Source organism: Dipodomys merriami, unplaced genomic scaffold, assembly GCF_024711535.1.
Source record: "Dipodomys merriami isolate MVZ:Mamm:240054 unplaced genomic scaffold, mDipMer1.0.p SCAF_19, whole genome shotgun sequence".
Lineage (NCBI taxonomy): Eukaryota > Metazoa > Chordata > Mammalia > Rodentia > Heteromyidae > Dipodomys > Dipodomys merriami.
This window is the reverse complement of record NW_027203270.1, coordinates 7,633,819-7,654,032: the sequence shown is the minus strand read 5'-3', so window position 1 is coordinate 7,654,032 and position 20,214 is coordinate 7,633,819. Positions and strand designations below refer to the sequence as shown.

The 20,214-nt window shown below is 40.7% G+C and overlaps 1 protein-coding gene across 6 annotated transcripts in view; it reads right to left on the bottom strand.

Moving 5' to 3' along the window:
- Tada2a (transcriptional adaptor 2A) overlaps window positions 1-20,214 on the bottom strand; it is a 64,831-nt gene that overhangs the window by 933 nt on the left and 43,684 nt on the right. For all 6 annotated transcript variants that reach the window (XM_070027139.1, XM_070027140.1, XM_070027141.1 and 3 more), the window contains 7 exons: window positions 19,538-19,601; window positions 17,472-17,515; window positions 12,869-12,979; window positions 10,051-10,122; window positions 8,000-8,132; window positions 5,821-5,864; window positions 2,481-2,554 (listed from right to left, as the gene is read on the bottom strand). In XM_070027139.1, the coding sequence (XP_069883240.1) occupies window positions 2,481-2,554; window positions 5,821-5,864; window positions 8,000-8,132; window positions 10,051-10,122; window positions 12,869-12,979; window positions 17,472-17,515; window positions 19,538-19,601 (542 nt within the window). The remainder of the gene's footprint in view (window positions 1-2,480; window positions 2,555-5,820; window positions 5,865-7,999; window positions 8,133-10,050; window positions 10,123-12,868; window positions 12,980-17,471; window positions 17,516-19,537; window positions 19,602-20,214) is intronic.

Genomic DNA, 20,214 nt, shown 5'->3' with positions numbered 1-20,214 from the left:
TTTATAGAAACTGTTGAGTGGTTGGACCACATTCCACTTAGTTTCTTCTATGGAGAGAACACTCCCTAAGGATAGACGCTCCGGAAGAAAAAGCCAGGATGTGATGCCAGGAGAGCCTTTAGCAAGGGAAGGCTGGCTCAGGGGTCTGGTTTTTACAGGAAATAAGTGTGTTCTTGAAGCGCAGCCTGGCTTACTCAGGGTAGAGCGTGGGTAGAGACCAATACTCTTGTCAGGTAAGAGTTACAGGCAGCGAGGGAAGAGGTACAGTTGCTTGGTTCCCAAGTGAAAAATTTTGTTAGTATTGGCATAAAGGAATACTGCTTGCTTCTGTGATTACATTTCTTACTCTGAAGGAGAGGCCATCTGGACTACTAAATATCTTCAAAACTGGCTCAATTCTAGTTCACCTGCTATTATCTAGCAATAAGCAGTCTGAAGTCATCATTATGAGGGTAAGATTAAAAAGTACTGAGGCTGGGAAGGTGGCTCAGTGGTAGAGCGCTTGCCTTGCATGCCTGAGGCCCTGGGTTTGATTCCTCAGCACCACATAAGCAAAAAGAAAAAAGCCGGAAGTGGCGCTGTGGCTCAAGTGGTAGAGCGCTAGCCTTGAGCTGAAGAGCTGAGGGACAGTGCCCAGGCCCAGAGTTCAGGCCCCACGACTGGACCCAAAAAAAAAGAAAAAAAAAGATAAAAAGTACTTGAAGCTGGGCTCTGATGGCTCATGTCTGTAACCCTAGCTACTCAGAAGGCTGAGATATGAGGATTGTAATTCAGAGCCAGCCGGGACATGAAAGTCATGAGACTCTTATACTCCAATTAACTGCCAGAAAACCAGAAGTGGTGCTGTGGCTCAAAGTGTAGAGTGCTAGGCTTGAGCAAAAAAGTTCAAGGACAGGGCCCAGGTCCTGAGTTCAAGACCCACAACTGACCAAAAAAAAAAAAAAAAAAGTGCTGGAAATTCCAGGTCATTTTGTTAAATCAATCAGCCTGAACTGTGACTTCCTTCAATATACACGTCCTCTAACCCCCAAACTAGTCTTTCAATTCTTTTTTTCAAAATAGACTTCAGAGCTAGGAAATACTCTTGATGATGACTTCTGTGAGGTGTATACATTTAAATTTTAGAAACAGCCAAAAGCAATATAAAAACCAATGATTATTATAGGAAAGAAAAGCAGGTCATGGTACTAAGAAAACAAAAACAAATAGTAACCACAGCCAGAGTCTGACCTATGTAGTGAGACCATCTTAAAAAGAAAAAAAAGGGGTGGGGATGGTGGTGGCGGGGAGACCTTTGAGCCTAGATCAAATGCCACCATTCTTCTTTTGAGGGAAGTCCAAGTATCATTTATTGGGCATTTACTGTGTGTCATACTCTGCTTACCACATGTGAAGCTGAGTTCAAATCCCAGCACCTCCAAATAATAGTAAGAAGAGTTAATAGCCAGGTATGGCAACATATACCTATAATCCCAGTTACTCAAGAGGCAGAGGAAATAGGATCTCAAGTTTGAGGTCAGTCCCAACAAAGTTTGTGAGACTATATCTCAAAAATAAAATACAAAAACTAAAGGACTAAAAGCATAGCTCAAGTGGTATTTACCTAGCATGTCTGAGGCCCCAGGCTCAATTCCCAGTACTATCAAACAATAAATCAAAATTTATGTGTGATTAGTCTATGATGAGATAATTCCAAAAGTATTTTAAGCTATCTGACTAGAAAAAGTTCAAAACATCTCAAAGTGACCATTTTAATAGGAAATATCTACCTTGGTGTTAAAAGCTACTTTAAATGTTTTCTTAAAGAGCTGGGAACTGGTGGCTCACCCCTTAAATCCTATTTAGGAGACTGAGATCTGAGGATCAAGGTTTGAAGCCAGCCGGGGCAAGAAAGTTATAAGACTTTTATCTCTAATTAACCACCTAACAATTGAAAGTGGAGCTGTGGCTCAAAGAGGTAAGAGTGCTAGCCATGAGCAAAAAAGCTCACGGACAGCGTCCAGGCCCTGAGTTCAAGCCCCAGGACTGACACACTCACACCCACACCCACACCCATACACTTCCCCTGGATACACAGAGAAAAAAAAAATTTAAGTTATTTTAACTTATTTACATAAAGTACCTAGTAAAGTTTCTAACACAAGGTGAAGGAGGCTTTCTGAAATTTAAGATTATTAAGTGTATTAATGCCTGGACTTCCAGAACAGAGCTGTGTACATATGTTAAATCAATAGAATAAAATAGCTATGTGGAAAAAAGCCGGAAGTGGCGCTGTGGCTCAAGTGGTAGAGCACTGGCCTTGAGCTGAAGAGCTGAGGGACAGTGCTCACGCCCAGAGTTCAGGCCCCACAACCGGACATAATAAAAAAAATAAATAAATAAATAAAATAAAATAGCTATGTGTCTGTAACAGATTTTAAATGACAATTCAATGAATTATCAGCCTCTATTCTCTTTCCAGTTTTCTTCATTTTTGTTACCTCCTTTTCCTTTTCATTCAGTTTCTCTGTACCAGGGAGGCCAGTGAGGTTCAAGGGTGGTGCACTCCGTCTACCTACAGACATAGGAAAGAAGAAATATTTCACATGAGCGACAACTGCTCACCTGAGCAGTATGACAAGATGAGCAGAACAGTATAACAAAGCAGTATAGTATAGCGAAGCTCTGTGCAACTAGATCAGCTATGTATAGGAACATTACATTGCTGTAGGAAATCCAATCTCTGCAGGCCTGGTTAATAGGAACACAGATAACTTAATGTTTACTTTATAGTAAAAATAATTCAGATGGCCTTTGTCCTGCTAAAATACACAACTGATCATCTATACTTTAGCATCAAATATGAATACTTAATGCAGTAATTATCAATATTTCCTATCACATAGGAAACTCAAATGTTAAGTCCAAATGTCATCCATTTAAGAAAGCAGCCTTGCTGGGCACTGGTGGCTCACACCTGTAATCGTAGCTACTTAGAAGGCTGAGATCTGAGGATCCTGATTCAAAGCCAGCTCAGGCAAGAGAATCTGTGAGACTCATATCCCAAATTAACCACCAAAAAGCTAGAAGTAGAGCTATAGGTCAAGTGGTAGAGCACTAGTCTTGAGCAAATAAAGTATGGGACAGGTCTCAGGTCCGGGGTTGAAGCCCCAGTCAGTACCAGCACCAAAACAAAAGATCTTTTGTAGTTATTGTTCTCTCAAAAGATTATCCCTATCAGGCTAGAAATGTGGCTTAGCGGAAGAGTGCTTGTCTAGCATGCATAAAGCCTTGTCTGAGTTTGATTCCTCAGTACCACATACATAGAAAAAGTGGAAGTTGCACTGTGGCTCAAGTGAGAGTGCTAGCCTTGAGTAAAAGAAGCTCAGGGACAGTGCCCAGGCCTTGAGTTCAAGCCCCAGGACTGGCAACCAAAAAAAAAAAAAAAAAAAAAAAGATTATCCCTCTTTATTACACATAGAACAATAAAACTTTATAGGGCAAAACAAGGACTAAGAAAGTCAACTCAATACCCAAAAAAGAAACCCAAATAAAAAGCCAGTGGTCACACCAAAATGTGAAGCTGGATACACAAAATCTTTTTAATTTTATTCTGAATGTACATTAGGATTAGTATTCAATTGGGGATGGAGCGAATTAGGTAAAAGAAATGGAATGCTGTATTAACAAATTTTGCACCAATGATGTAGCTCAGAGGAACAGTGCTTACTCAGCGTGTACAAAGCTCTAGATTGGACCTTGAGACCATACACATACAAAAACTGGTCATTTTGAGCCAGTTGCACACACTGAAATCTTAGCATTCAGGGGCTAAGGGGCAGGATAATAACTTCTAGCTCAGTCTAGGCCATGTAGCAATACTTAAGCTCAAAAAAATACAAACAAGCTGGGCACTGGTGGTTCACGCCTGTAATCCTAGCTACTCAGGAGGCTGAGATCTGAGGATTGCGGTTCAAAGCCAGCCCGGGCAGGAGAGACTGTGAGACTCCTATCTTCAATAAACCACCAGAAAACTGGAAGTGGCGCTGTGGCTCAAGTGGTAGAGTGCTTGCCTTGAGCTGAAGAGCTGAGGGATAGTGCCCAGGCCCAGAGTTCAAGCCCCACGACCGACAAAAAAAAAAAAATACAAACAAGCTGGGAGTGACAGAGCACTTAGCTAGCATGCATGAGTCCCTGAGTTGCCAGACCTTTGCCCAAGCACAAAAACAAAACAAAATTTAAAACATTAACTGTTTATGCTGTTTCTGGGGACTGCCTTTTAGGCAAGGAAGAAAAGGAGAAGGGATTGTTACAAGTTGTTCACTGGTGGAAACTGGTATTTCTATATAACAATGAAAAGGATACGAACTGACACTAAATGCTTACCAGAGTAGATAAACTCATGTAGCACTTTACAAGTCATCAAAGACTAGGTAAGCCTGGCTGTGCTTTAATTACTGTGATTACACACGCATGCACGCATGCGTGCGTGTGCGTATGTGTGTTCCAGTGTTAAGGCTTGAACTCAGGCCTGGATAGTTTTCTCTGAGCTTTTTTGCTTAAGGATAGTACTCTACTACTTAAGCCACAGAGCCACTTCTACCTTTTTGGTGATTAACTGAAGATAAGTCTCATGGACTTTCCTGCTCAGGCTGGCTTCAAACCATAATCCTTAGATCTCAGCTTCCTGAGTTGCTAGTATTAAAGGTGTGAGCCACTGGTACCTGGTAGTCTGTATGTTTGTTTGTTTTTTTTTTAATTGTGAAAATACCATACAGAGGGGTTACTATTACATGGGCAAAGAGTCTATATGTTTTGATTAGGCAAATGGACTATTTATCATATAGCAAGCAGAGGTGAATGTTAACCAAGAAAATAGGCAGACTACCATAATCTTGGTTCAGAACTTTACAACTAAATACCTCTGCAAATTTCTAGTCACTGATTAACAATCACCAAGTAGCGCCAGGAAGCACATGTCTTAACCTTGGTTTGTAAACCAATCGCAAAGTTGGACATATCCAAAGAGGTAAACCTTAGAAACAGAAATATCTTAATGTTGTAACACACAAGAAATCCTGGAGTTTCTAGCAAGTAACATGTTTCTTTGCTCATATCAAAGATCTTAATTTGAGATATCACAAAATCTGTGGTGTATACAACTTCAATAAATTAATATTAGTAAATGTCAATATTTTATTAATGAATGCTGGGAAAATAAAGAAACTACTTCTCTGAAATCTTTTTCTCTCCCTGTATGTACTCTTACTCAAGGACCAAGATCATCCCTGTGGGGCTCTGAACATTCTGAAAACATGCTGATGTTTATAAATTGAGCTAACATGTGCCAAAGCACTGTGCTCCCACAGAAGGAGAACTGCTGGATCACCACAACCCCTTGAATGTAAATTTGCCAATTCAAGACTTATTCTGAGCCACGCACTGGTCGCTCACACCTATAATCCTAGCTACTCAGGAGGCTGAGATCTGAGGATCATAGGTCAAAGCCAGGGTGGGCAGGAAAAGTCCACAAGACTCTTATCTCCAATTAACCATCAAAAACCCTGAAAGTGGAACTGTGATTCAAGTGGTTGAGCATAGCCTTGAGCTAAAATGCTCAGAGACAGGGCGCATGCCCTGAGTTCAAGCCCAAAGATTAACGTGTGGGATTGCAAACAAATACACAAAGACTTCCTCTGAGAGGGGGTTGTAGCTCAGTAATAGAATGTTTGCCTTGTATGTGTAAGGCCATACATTCAACTCTTAGTACTGGGAAATAAAAAAAGAAAAGAAACCACCAAAACAAACCAACAAATAAAATCTTGCTGGAGAAATAATTACCTGAATTCGAAGCCATTGGAATGGAAGGACTCAGCCCAGAATCACTAAAACGAAAACAAAAGAGAATTTAAACTTAGGTCTTATGAAAGTAGACTATTTCTAAACATCACTGTGTGACTGGGGGCCCTTTATCAGGAAGGCTGCCCATATAATGAGATTTTGTGTGTGTGTGTGTGTGTGTGTGTGTGTGTGTGTGTGTGTGTGTGTGTGTGTGTGTGTGTGTGTGTGTGTGTGTGTGTGTGTGTGTGTGTGTGTGTGTGTGTGTGTGTGTGTGTGTGTGTGTGTGTGTGTGTGTGTGTGTGTGTGTGTGTGTGTGTGTGTGTGTGTGTGTGTGTGTGTGTCAGAGAGAGAGAGAATGTACTAGAGTTACTAGAGTTTGAATTCATGGCCTAACACCTGCTAGAGAAGCACTCTATCATTGAACTGCACTTCTAACCCTTTTTTGCATTGGTTGTTTTTGAAATAGGGTCTACATCCTGCCTGAGTATGCTTATACTATGATATGATTTTTTACTTTCCCATACTTAGGATAACAGGTACACATCACTATACCTAGCTTCTTCCACAGATAGAGTCTCAGACTTTTCTTCCCTGGGCTAGAGAAACCACAATCCTCAGATCATACCCTCCCACAGATAGCATGCCACATGCCACCGCATCCAGTCACTGGTTGAGAAAAATTCTCATGCGTATGCTCAAGTTTGCCTCAATTTTCAGTTCTTCTGATCTGTTACCTAAGTAGCTAGGATTAAACTGTATGAGTAACAGGATGTCTCATTGTATAGATCAAGAAAAAGTTGTTCTGAGGGGGAAAAAATTGCTTAGTTTTGTTAAGAACTGCTTTTAACATGGGATACCCTTTTCAATTCATGAAGAAGAAACAGGAATTTGATTTTCTTTTTTTTGGTCGGTCTTGGGGCTGTCCCTCAGCTCTTCAGCTCAAGGCTAGAGCTCTATCCTTGAGCCACAGGGCCACTTCCCATTTTCTGAGTGGTTTATTAGAGATAAGAGCATCACAGACTTTTCCTGCCTGGTCTGGCTTTGAATGGCTATCCTCAGATCCTCAGATCTCAACCTCCTGAGTAGCTAAGGATTACAGGTGTGAGCCACTGGCGCCAGGCTCAGGAATTTGATTTTCTTTTTTTCTTTTTGGTTGGTTGTGGAACCTGAACTCTGGGCCTGCGTGCTGTCCCTCAGCAATTCAGCTCAAGCCTAGCACTCTACCACTTGAACCACAGCGCCACTTCCAGCTTTTTCTGCTTATGTGGAGCTGAGGAATCAAACCCAGGACCTCATGCATGCAAGGCAGGGACTCTACCACTGAGCCACTTTCCTAGCCCAAGGAATCTGATTTTCAATGAAACTCCTGCTAGTTGAGTTGGGTGTGGTGGCTCAAGCCTGTAATCCTAACTAAGCAAAGATTGAGAGGATTGACATTTGGGGACAGCTCAGGCAACAGGACTCCAGCTCAACCAATAGCTGGGCAAAGTGGCATGTAAATGTCATTCTAGTGAAGCAGGGAAGCACAAGTAGGAGGATGGCAGAACAGGCTGGCTGAAGATATAAGGTGAGGCCTTACCTGGAAAATAATGCAAAAGGGGCTGGAGACATGGCTCTAGTGGTAGAATACCAGCCTAGTGGGTATGAGTCCCAGTGCAAACCCAAGTACCACCAAAAAAAATTTTTTTTAAATCATACCAGTAGTTAAGGAGGGAGAGAGAGAAAACATGGATGGGAGGTTTGGGATAGTCAGTATTTTTATTTTTTTTAAGTAAGATCAAAGTAGAGAAGTAGGATTGTAAAGGTAGTAGGGCTTGAACTTAGGGCTTCCCATTCATCCTTAGCTTCTTGACTCAAGGCTGGCACTCTACCACTCAAGCCATACCAGCTTTTTACTGGTTAGAGAGAAGAGTCTCAGGGATTTTTTTTTTTTTGGCCAGGGATGGCTTAGAACCACAATCTTCAGATCTCAGCCTTTTGAGCAGCTATGACTATAGGCATGAGCCACTGGTTTTCAATTGTTTCATAAAAATGTCAGTACTATCCTGTTTCTGAAACTGACTGGTAAAATCTTTCTGGATTCATGTAGGTACCCAATTAGTATACGAGTGTACCCATAGAAATGTCCCAAAACCCTCGTGAAGGTCACAGCCCCCTTCACCCTAGGCTAAATGCGCACATGTCAGCTTGCCGGCGGAGCCACTGTTGGCATGCACTACTGTCCTGGATATACTGGAGAACTTCGGAGAGCATGGTGCGTTTAAGGCGCTCTTCCTCCCTCGTCTTCTTTAGGTGATCATATGTCCTGGCACCTGGAAGGAAAACAATTGACAACAGGGAGAATGCAACAGAAGTTAGAAGTGAGCTGGGCTATGGTGGCTCACGGCTAATCCTAACTCTAGCTACTCAAAGGCTGAAATCTGAGGATCATGATTCAAAGCCAGCCCAGGCAGGAAAGTCTGTGACTCTTATCCCCAATAAACCACCAGAAAACCAGAAGTGGTGCTGTGGCTCAAATGGTAGAACGCTAGCCTTGAGCTGAAGAAGGTAGAGACAGCGCCCAGGCCCAGAGTTCAAGACCTACAACTGACCAAAAAAAAAAAAAAAAAGTTCGAAGTGAAGACCCTCCTAGATAACCAGCAGGATTGTTTTTTCCTTTGTAAAACCACAGACAAGCATATTTCCCTGAGTGTGAAATCAATTTGACTCTAAATACTTTTATTACTTATCTATTGTTAAGAAGTTGGACATTTAAATGGATTAGCTAATGACTCATGCCTATAATCGGGAGACTAAGATCTGCTAGCCTTTAATGAAAATACTAATGCATAGCATAGACAAATAGATTGGCAACTTTTGTTTCCTCCCTCAAAAAACAAAACAAAACAAACAAAAACCATCCTCTTTGTTAAGCATTACTCCTCCAGAAGAAGAGCAATCAATTATCAGAAAGCCAAAACTGGGTATCTGAGTCTGTACATTCAACCTGCTAACCAGAAGAGTTTCATGGTATCTTCTACATGCTAACAAGGTTATACTGATTCCAAAATACCAAATCAGTGGCTTTCATTCTAACTCGATGAGACTTGGAAACTGAACCGTGAACAGAATCAAAACAGAAGCTAGAATGGAAACCTAAGTTGTCTGCTCGTATATGTGTGTGTGTTGTCTGCTCATGTGTGTGTGTGTGTGTACACGGGCGCACACCAGTTGTGGGGCTTGAACTCAGGGCCTAAGGCCTATCCCTGAACTGTTTCACTCAAGGATAGAGCTCTACCACTTGAGCCAGAGCTCTACTTCTGGCTTTTTTTTGGAGCTAGGAGTCACACAGATTTTCTTGTTCTAGGCTGACTTCAAACTAAGCCTCCTGAGTAGCTAGGTTTATAGGTGTTAGCCACTGGTGCCAGGCTGTTTGCTTTTGTTGCTGTTTTGCCCATCCAGGGGCCTGAACTCAGAGCCTGGGTGCTGTCCCTGAGCCTCTTTGTGCTCAAGGCTAGTGCTCTAACACTTGAGCCAGTGACACTTCTGGCTTTTTTGAGTAGTTTGTTGGAGATGAGTCTTAGGCTGCTTGGGCTGGCTTCAAACCTCGATCATCAGATCTCAGCCGGTGCATGGCTGGCTGTTTGCTTTTTAATGGCTGAGAATGAACCCAGAACTTCTATACTAAACAAGCATTCTACCATCTAGTCACAACTACAGTAGTATACTGCTTTTCCTTTTGACCTGTCTCTACTACGAACTAGCTCTTTTAGTCCCTTTAAGCCTGATTTTCTTCATTAAATAGAAGTAACAACACTTTACAAGTTCACCAGGGGAATTCACTGACATTCAGTTATCCCATAGGGCCTCATACATGATAAAGAACTGTAGATGTTAGCTACTATTAACATAATTATTACCAGTACCTAAGTAGATGAGATCAATAACCTAGAGCCAGTAGAAGCCTGATAAATAAAAACAATCAGGTTATGCCTAACTAAATTTAAGAAGGTAGAGGCTAAAACCATAGTAGACTTTACAATCTAGAGCAACATCTCTCTTTTGTGTATGTGTCATGACTTTTATTCTACCTCAGATAATCTATATAATGTATTTATAATGATTAAATAGCTGAAACAACTAAAATAATTCAAAACTCATTTTGAAAAAGAAAACCTTGTTTTAAAAAATTCAAAAGACCTCAGAGATTCTATGTGTTTGGAAGACAGTATATAGGTAAAACATACTTACTACAAAAATTGGTGATGCCTGCTATCCTATATTCCTGGAGCCTCTTGATTTCCCTTCGGAGTTCAAATTCCACTGTTTCCCCAAAAGAACAAGGGAAAGAAATAGGAGAAACAAAATCAACATCAGTGAGTCCTTTTGCATTTTCAGTAATTATGTCTTACATCAAAAGGCTGGACAAAGCCGGGCGCTGGTGGCTCACGCCTATAATCCTAGCTACTCAGGAGGCTGAGATCTGAGGATCACGGTTCAAAGCCAGCCCGGGCAGGAGAGACTGTGAGACTCCTATCTCCAATAAACCACCAGAAAACCGGAAGTGGCGCTGTAGCTCAAGTGGTAGAGCACTCGCCTTGAGCTGAAGAGCTAAGGGACAGCGCCCAGGCCCAGAGTTCAAGCCCCAGAACCGACAAAAAAAAAAAAAAAAAAGGCTGGACAATTTCATCAAGGAAATCCTTTTTACTGGTAACATTCTCATTAGCAATTTTACCCCAGAGCCGAGAAAACCCTATTCCAGCTGTCTTTCAGATGTTGTCTCCAGATGCAACAGATGGAACTGTTCCCTAGAAAACTTAAGTAAAGGGGCTGGGAAGGTGGCTCAGTGGTAGAGCGCTTGCCTTGCATGCCTGAGGCCCTGGGTTCGATTCCTCAAGACCACATAAGCAAAGTGAAAAAAGCCGGAAGTGGCGCTGTGGCTCAAGTGGTAGAGCACTAGCCTTGAGCTGAAGAGCTGAGGGACAGCACACAGGCCCAGAGTTCACGACCGGACCCCCACCCCCCCCAAAAAAAAGAAAGAAAACTTAAGTAAACTGGCTGAATTCATTTTTACTACAAGATTAATGAAACCATTTTTCTTTCCTTTTTTTTTGGTCCAAAATGGGACCCAAACTTGGTACCTGGTACTCTCACTCATTCCATGAAATCATTTTTAAATAACTAAGTTTTCCTTTCTGTTAAAATTTCTACTCACACAACCAACTTCTACATATGGAATGTCTCTAGTATTACTTGTGACCCCAATGCAAGGGAAGGACAAAAGCTTTGTGTTCAAACCCCAGTCATTTCTTTATAACTTCTCTCCTCTAGAGACAAAAAGAGTATTATATTTTCCACGAACCAAAGACTTCTGTCTCCTCAGCGCACACAGATCAGGTTCCCCTGCTTGGGTCATTATGTGAGAGACTATTCAAATTTGGGTGCTTTTTGAAACAGAAGACGAAGGAAAAGCCTAGACAATCTATAGGGTGTAGTTTATGAAGGGACACATAAACCACATGTAACATAACCTGGGACAGGAAATAAAGAACTAGTCATTCAGTATAAACCTCACAAAAAATGCCAACCAAACAAGGTGTTTCCTGAGGACATTCTACCTGGCTCAGATAATACCTGTGATGCCATGTAAGGATAGCTACATGATGAGGACTGGTTAAGAATCTTGTTAAAGAACAAGGTGGGAAGGTGGCTCATGCATGCATGAGGCCCTGGGTTCGATTCCTCAGCACCACATAAACAGAAAAAGCCGGAAGTGGCGCTGTGGCTCAAGTGGTAGAGCGCTAGCCTCAGCACAAAGAGGCTGAAAAAGAGTGCCCAGTCCCTAAGTTCAAGCCCCAGGACCAGGAAAAAAAATCAAATTATAACTCTTAGAAAAACCAGAAAAGTCAAGAGAATAGTGGAAGCACTATTTCCACGAATCATCTAACTCTCTCACCATTTTAAAAACTAGTTTCAATACTAAAATATTTATGTATATGTATATAACAATATGATGTCACTAGGCAGTGAATCATAGTACATAATCTCAGCTACTTGGGAGGAGGAGTGTAGGAGGATTGCAGTTTTAGGCCAACCTGGGTAAAAAGTTATAGAGAATTCATCTCCAATAAGCAGGTATAATGGTTCATGCCTGTGACCTCAGCTATTCATAGGAGGATAATGGTCTGAAGCCAAACCCAAGCAAAAACTTGAGACCCTTCCTGAAAACTAAAGCAAAAATGGGTGCGAGTATGTGACTGAAGGTGTAGAATACCTGCCTAGTAAGTGTAAGGCCTTTAGTTCAAGCCTAATATGCTAGTATGTATAAGTACATAAGTAAATATATGTATATATATTATTGTCAGTTGTGGGGCTTGAACTCTGGGCTTGGGCATTGTCCCTGAGCTCTTCAGCTCAAGGTGAGCGCTCTACCACTTTAAGCCAAAGCGCCACTTCCGGTTTTCTGGTGGTTAATTGGAGATAAGAATCTCACAGACTTTCCTGCCTGGGCTGGCTTTGAGCCATGATCCTCAGATCTCAGACTCCTGAGTAGTTAGGATTACAGGTGTGAGTCACTGGCACCAAGCCTAAAATAAGTTTTAATATGATACAAATTATATACCCATATATGTGTTTGTGTATATATATGCACATATATGTATATGTGTATATATATTTTTTTCTCCCCCTCAGTGCTATCCCTGAGCTAGCTAGCACTTTACCATGTGAGCTACAGCTCAATTTGTTTTTATTTTTTGTAGTTAGTTGGAGGTAAGGGTCTCATACACTTCTCTGCCTGGACTGACTTTGAATGGTGATCCTCAGATCTCATCCTCTTGAGTTGTTAGGGTTAAAGGTGTAAATCACTGGTGCCCAGCATCACGAAGTCTATTAACCTCTCTCCTCCTACCTTTACAGCACTACACTAAATTTATCTCATGCCAATACAGAAATATCCATAACTTATTTGTTTACTATACATAAATTATACTTTTACCTCTCTTATTTATATAAGCAAAAGCAAACATATAAACAAACACCTGTTCAATGAGATTTAAAATCCACTTACGAGCATGGCTTTCAATGAACTTATCATGTTCCACTGGTCCCACAATCCTTGCAAAACGTCTCATTGTTTCATAAAGATCTTGGACCTCCTTGGGATACCGACGTTCCATTACTACAGAGAAAAGAACGTTCAAACCATATCATGAAGAATGTAAGGATCTCTAGGTTTACTGCACCCCTCCCCCCCCCCCCCCCCCCCCCGCTAGTCCTAGGACAAAAGGGCCTGTCCCTGAGCTTATTTTGCTCAAGGATAGTACTCTACCACTTCTGCCACAGTGCCACTTCTGGCTTTTCTGTTTATGTGGTACTGAGGAATGGAACCCAGGGTTTCATGCATGTTGAGCAAGCACTCTAACACTAAGCCACATTCCCAGTTCCATTTTTTTTTAAAGCAAGAAAATTGAGGGGGGACACTCTCCAAGATGCATTATACTTTTTGCTATGGCAATGGAAAAGAGAAGCAAAGGCAGATCCTGAATTGTTAGGAACAATGGCTAGAATTTCTGGTATTAATTCCTGTAGGCAAACAAGCAAGGTGCAGACACAAGAATTCATGTGGATGGATCTATCAGCTTGGAAAAAAGTGTATAGTCTCTGCCTCTTCTGAAATCTCTCTACACAGGCTTAGATAAAGTATATATTTTAGTGTTCATGAGTGCAACTTCACTTTTCTTTAAACCAAAATACTAAAACTTAACTTACTAATAAAATTACATTGACAAGTATCATGTAAGTAGATGTTCACATATGAACTTGGTCAGAGCCAGCAACTCTGCAGATCACTACTGACCAAAGCTCTAATCAAAACACATCTGCAAAGAAAGATCGGGAATAAAACTGACAAAGTAACCCTAAGTTTGAGATTTCCAAGAGCTGTTTAGCTGCTTCTTGATGATTTCAATAAGATATCAGTAGTATCTAGGTTACTTCTGTCTCCTTTTGGACTAAGGATACAGGTTTGCTACAAAACAAAACAATCAAACCCTCAGAACAGAAGATTCTGAAGTAAAAGTTTAAAATCTGTTATGAAAAAAATTCTATCATATTAACATCCTGTATACATCTAATAGGATGGCAATGAATATCTCTGAAGCCACATTGCACGTGCTACTGCTAAATCTTGGAAACAGAGCTTCTCATTAACTGTGTACTTAAGAGAATTTATAGCTAGTAACATAATAAGGCCAAACTCACTGTTTATTGATTAAAATAGAATTAATGTAAGAGTTCTTGAGTTACTCTAAGTAATGGTCAAACCTTATGAAAAAACCACAGATTAAGAAACCCATTGATTGTTTCATTTACCAAATATGCCCAATTACTATGTATATAAAGTATATGAAAGCCTGGTCCCAGTAGCTACTTGATGGTGGTGTATGCCAGTCACCTTGCCTATGCAGAAAGTGGAGAGATCAGGAGGATCACAGTTCCAGGACTGTTGTTAATAACAAAAACTACTTCAAAAAACACTATCTCAATGGAAAATGCTAGGCATGGTGGCATACATCTATCATCCCAGCTATAGTGAAAAACCTAACCAGGAAGACTATAGACCAGGCCAGCCTAGGAAAAAGTTGAGATCCTATCTCAAAATTAAGCTGGGCACTGGTGACTCACACCTGTTAATTCTAGCTACCCAGGAGGATGAGAGCTGAGGATCACAGTTCAAAGTCAGCCAGGGCAGGAAAGTCTGTGAGACTCTTATCTCCAACTAATCACAAAAAAGCTAAAAGTAGAGCTGTGGCTTAAGTGTAGAGTGCTAGCCTTGAGCAAAAAAGCTAAGGGAACAGCACCTACACCCTAAGTTCAAACCCCAGGATTCATACATACACAAAAAGAAGTTTTAATAAGGAAGCGGAAGTGTGGCTGAAATGGTAGAGCAGTAGCCTTAAGAAAAAAAGCAAAGGGGGGGGGGGGGGGACTAGGAAGGTGGCTCAGTGGTAGAGCACTTGCCTTGCATGCTCAAGGCCCTGGGTTTGATTCCTTAGCACCCCATAAGCAAAAAGAAAAAAAGCCAGAAGTGGCGCTATGACTCAAGTGGTAGAGCGCTAGCCTTGAGCTGAAGAGCTGAGGGACAGCACCCAGGCCCAGAGTTCAGGCCCCAAGACCGGATCCAAAAAAAAAAAAGAAAGAAAGAAAAAAGTGAAGGGACCGGGCGCCGGTGGCTCACGCCTGTAATCCTAGCTACTCAGGAGGCTGAGATCTGAGGATTGAGGTTCAAAGCCAGCCCAGGCAGAAAAGTCTTTTATCTCCAATAAAAGACTCAGAAAACCAGAAGTGGCGCTGTGGTTCAAGTGGTAGAGCGCTGGCCTTGAGCTGAAGAGCTCAAGGACAGCACCCAGGCTGAGAGTTCAAGCCCCACAGCCAAAAAAAAAAAAAAAAGTGATAGCCTTAAAACACTACAATAACTTGACAAATGTGCAAAGGGACAGAAAATAAAGGGTATAAAGTGTAATATGATCATAACCATGTTTTTAAAAACTATAGAGGCATTTGTTTAAATTATAAAGACACTTAATATGCCTGGCTAGATGACCTAAACTCTGTAGTGCCACAGTATTCACCAAAGAGATGCTCATAAAAGATTTTTTGTGTATGTGTGTGTCAGTTCTGGAGCTTGAACTCAGACTACTCGGGGTATGGGCACTGTCCCTAAGCTTCTACTGCTCAAGGATAGCACTCTATTACTTGAGCCATTTGCTCCACTTCAGCTTTTTTGGTACTTCATTGGAGATAAGAGTCTCACAGACTTGCCTGCCTGCCTACCTGACTTCAAACTCAGATCTGAGTTGCTAGAATTACAAGTGTGAGCCATTGACACCAGGCTCATGAAAGATTTTATCTATGGAGATTTGTTCTAAAATAATTATGAAGGGAGAAAATGAGGGAGTAACATTCTTTGAAAAGAAATGTACTCATACCTTACTTATGTTACTCTTTGTACATCACCTTTACAATTTAAAATTCCAAAACAAAAATAATAATCATGAAGTAATTTTACAAAAACAAAAAGCATTATGATACAATTACTATAAACATTTTATATTACTTTAAAAATGCTCAAAAGCCAGGCGCTGGTGGCTCACGCCTGTAATCCTAGCTACTCAGGAGGCTGAGATCTGAGGATCGCTGTTCAAAGCCAGCCCGGGCAGGAGAGACCGTGAGACTCCTATCTCCAATAAAACCACCAGAAAACCAGAAGTGGCACTGTAGCTCAAGTGGTAGAGTGCTTGCCTTGAGCTGAAGAGCTAAGGGACAACACCCAGGCCCAGAGTTCAAGCCCCACGACCAACAAAAAAAAAAAATGCTCAAGAATCTACAATGTAGAAAAAGGAGATTTTTACCTGCCCAGCTTAGTTATCTCAATTATTTAAAACAGTAGAGTCAAAGTTAGCAGTTCATTAAAAAAAATCACATTTATGGGGCTGGGAAGGTGGCTCAGTGGTACAGTGCTTGCCTCACATGAGGTGCTGGGTTCGATTCTTCAGGAGCATATAAACAGAAAAAGCTAGCAGTGGAGCTGTGGCTCAAGTGGTAGAGCGCTAGCCTTGAGCAGAAGAGCTGAGGGACAGCGCCCAGGCCCAGAGTTTAGGCCCCACGACTGACCAAAAAAAAAAAATCACGTTTATTATCATCATCAAACCACAGTATCATTTTTGTCTGTTGACTACTATGTAAAATAAAGGTATTAATTTGTTGTTTATATTTTTATAACCTGAGGGATCAAGGTTATGTTGTATTCTAATTATGCTCTAATTACTAATTAAAACATTTTACACAAATATGAATGACTACAAATTAATAATTCTTTTTATTTTTTATTATTTTGTCAGTCGTGAGGCTTGAACTCTGGGCTTGGGCGCTGTCCCTGTGGTCTTCAGCTCAAGGCGAGCACTCTACTGCTTGAGTCACAGTGCCACTTCTGGTTTACTAGTAGTTTATTGGAGATAAGAGTCTCATGGACTTTCCTGCCTCCTGTGTAGCTAGGATTACAGGCGTGAGCCACCGGTGCCTGGCTAAATTAATAGTTCTTTACTTTCAATATAGAATTGTTCTCCACTCGTTTGTTGTTAGTTCCTTGTCATTCGTTCGTGTGTGTGTGTGTGTGTGTGTGTGTGTGTGTGTGTGTGTGTGTGTGTGTGTGTACACCAGGGATTGAACTCCAGGTCTCAAAAACACTATTCTGTTGAGTGACATATCTAGTCCCATATTAGAATTTTAAAAAATCTTCTTAGGTAAGGCAACTTGGATTAAAAACCATTGCCATAAATAATTTATTTAAAACTACTTAATAATATTAAAAGAAGTTAGATTAAAAAAGTTTATACTTAGCCGGGCGCTGGTGGCTCACGCCTGTAATCCTAGCTACTCAGGAGGCTGAGATCTGAGGATCGCGGTTCAAAGCCAGCCCGGGCAGGAGAGACCGTGAGACTCCTATCTCCAATAAACCACCAGAAAACCGGAAGTGGCGCTGTAGCTCAAGTGGTAGAGCGCTCGCCTTGAGCTGAAGAGCTGAGGGACAGAGCTCAGGCCCAGAGTTCAAGCCCCACGACCGACAAAAAAAAAAAAAAAAAAAAAAAAAAAAAAAAAAAGTTTATACTTACACTGAAACTTCCTAAGGTTGATTAATCCATGATCTCTTATAATTCTAGAATTAAAAGTAATATTTTAGTGCAGCTTTTATTAACCATCCTAAAAACAATAAAGTCACTCCTCACCAACTTTGCAGGTCAGTAAATCACTACCACAATTTTAGCCTCTCAAGCATCCCAGTTTTCATCGTAAGCACAGCAGCTGGGTGAATGAATGAAATCAATTACCATTCACAAAAATATATGTCTGTTACTTAAGACAAAACAGAAGGACATCTGTGTCCACAACGTAAGTTTAATCTATTAAGTTTGATGAAATTGTAGTGGAGAACAGCCACTGAAGGGAAACTATAAAAAGGCACTATCACACATTCAACATTTACAATTGTGTATTCAAATAACACTTTGAAACTATTTGAAATAAATATATAGTGTGCATAATTAATGGAAGGGCCTCATAAAAGAGAAGTCCTAATAGCAACTTCAACAGTTGGATTCTATAAGACTCTTGGGTCTATTATGTTTTTTGTTTCTTTTTTGGGGCGGGGGTAGGAGGGGGGTGCCAGTCCTGGAGCTTCTTTTTAAATCAAGACTAACATTCTACTTGAGCCACACCTTTATTTCCAGCTTTAGCCTTTTTGGTATAGTTAGTTGGAGGTGAATATTTCACAGACTTTCCTGCCTGGGATGACTTCAAACCCTGATCCTCAGATCTGAGCCTCCTGAGTAGCGAGGATTACAGGTGTGAGTGATCAGTGTCAGCTCTAATTTTTTTTTTTTGTCGGTCATGGGGCTTGAACTCTGGGCCTGGGTGCTTTCCCTGAGCTCTTCAGCTCAAGGCGAGTGCTCTACTGCTTGAGCCACAGCACCACTTCTGGTTTTCTAGTAGTTTATTGGAGATAAGAGTCTCAAGAAACCCAGGGTGGCTTTGAACTGTGATCCTCAGATCTTAGCCTCCTGAGTAGCTAGGATTACAGGAGTGAGCCACCGGCACCTGGCTCTGTGTATTTTAAGCAAAGCAAAATTTAAACCACTCAGGGTCGTATGTCTGGAGCCTATGATTTATACCAGAAGTGTTCACGACTAACAAAGCTTCTGCAACACTTCATGGAAACTTCCAACTTGCAAGAATTTTACTTTAGATCACACTCAGCCCCTCAAGAGTGTCTCCCAACTCCCTTTGCTTTTTATTGCTGATACCACTCTGTCTATAGTTAGTAACAGCACAATAACACACATGCTTACACTTATATTTACATGCCTATATATTCATACCTTCTGCATACTCTCTCTGACCGATTAAAAGTTTCTGTGACCCAATACAGGACTAAGGTTTATAATTTCTAAATCTGAATATGTGTGTGTATATATATATGTGTGTGTGTGTGTGTGTGTGTGTGTGTGTGTGTGTATATATATATATATATATATATATGTATGTATGTATAATAGGTATCCATCCATCTACCCCTCTACCCATCCATCCATACATATAAATAAAGATACGTGTTTTTATTTTCTTTTTAGGTTCTGGTTGAATGAATGAAATCAATTACTTAGGGTTTGTTCTACCACTGAACTTTACCTTTAGTCCTCAAGTGTAGCTCAGTTGTAGACAAGATCTGCTGCAAAGGGAATGAATAACCAGAGTCCACGAAACTTACTCTGAACACTTAAAAATCTTTTTGGATCAAATCTTCTTAAATATATATATATATATTTTAAAAAGCTGGGCTCCAGTGGCTTACTCCTGCAATCCTAGCCACTTAGGAAACTCAGATCTGAGGATCTCATATCTAGCCCAGGCAGGGTCTGTGAGAGTCCTTAAAATTAACTATAATTGGAGCTGTGGCTCAAGTGGTAGAGTGCTAGTCTTGCACAAAAAAGCGTAAGGACAGCACCCAGACCCTGAGTTTAAGCCCCAAGACCACCATTAAAAAATAATAATAAATTAAAAAATACATATATCAGAATAAGAGCATAACAAAAGCATAACTTAGTGTTGTTATGGACTGACTATGTACAATCAGTGCAACTGTCCAAACCTCAAAGAAGGCAGGATGGTTTTCTGTACTTACTTCTTTCGTCTTTGTCTTTCCTTTAGCCTGGAATGATAGATATCTACCACAGCCATCTTCAGAGCTATAAATACATTCATTTATAGAAATAAATTAAAATAATAGAAATATTTCAAAAATCCATTACCCAAACTCCAAATCTCAAATTGATATCTGCTCCAATTCCACATTTGCCAATCTAGGAAATACTGCTTCTAATGGAACATGAAAATATCCTAGCATATTGTTTTTTGTCTTGTCTTTTTAATACTAGGGTTTGAACTCAGGGCTTTTCATTTACTAGACTGGAATTCTACCATTTGAGTCACATCTCTAACCTTGTTTTCTGAGAGTTACTTGGAGATGGAATCTAGCAAACTTTTCTGTTTGGTCTGGCCTTAATCTGTGATCCTTAAGATCTCAGACTCCTTAAGTAGTTGAGGATTAAAGATATGAGCCACCAGTGATTTCTTTACCTCTGTATATTTCTCCTCTCTGTATGTATGTCATTACTTTGTAGACTACAACTTCCACTTTATACTACATACCTTTCTTGACTTGTTATATATTTTACTACATAGGGTGAAGGCTGGAACTTTTAATACATGGGCTAGAAATCCTATCTAGTAAGAGTAGATACAAAATAGTTTTTCTTTTATTGATGTTGGAGATGGAACTCAAGGCTTCAAGCATGTTAG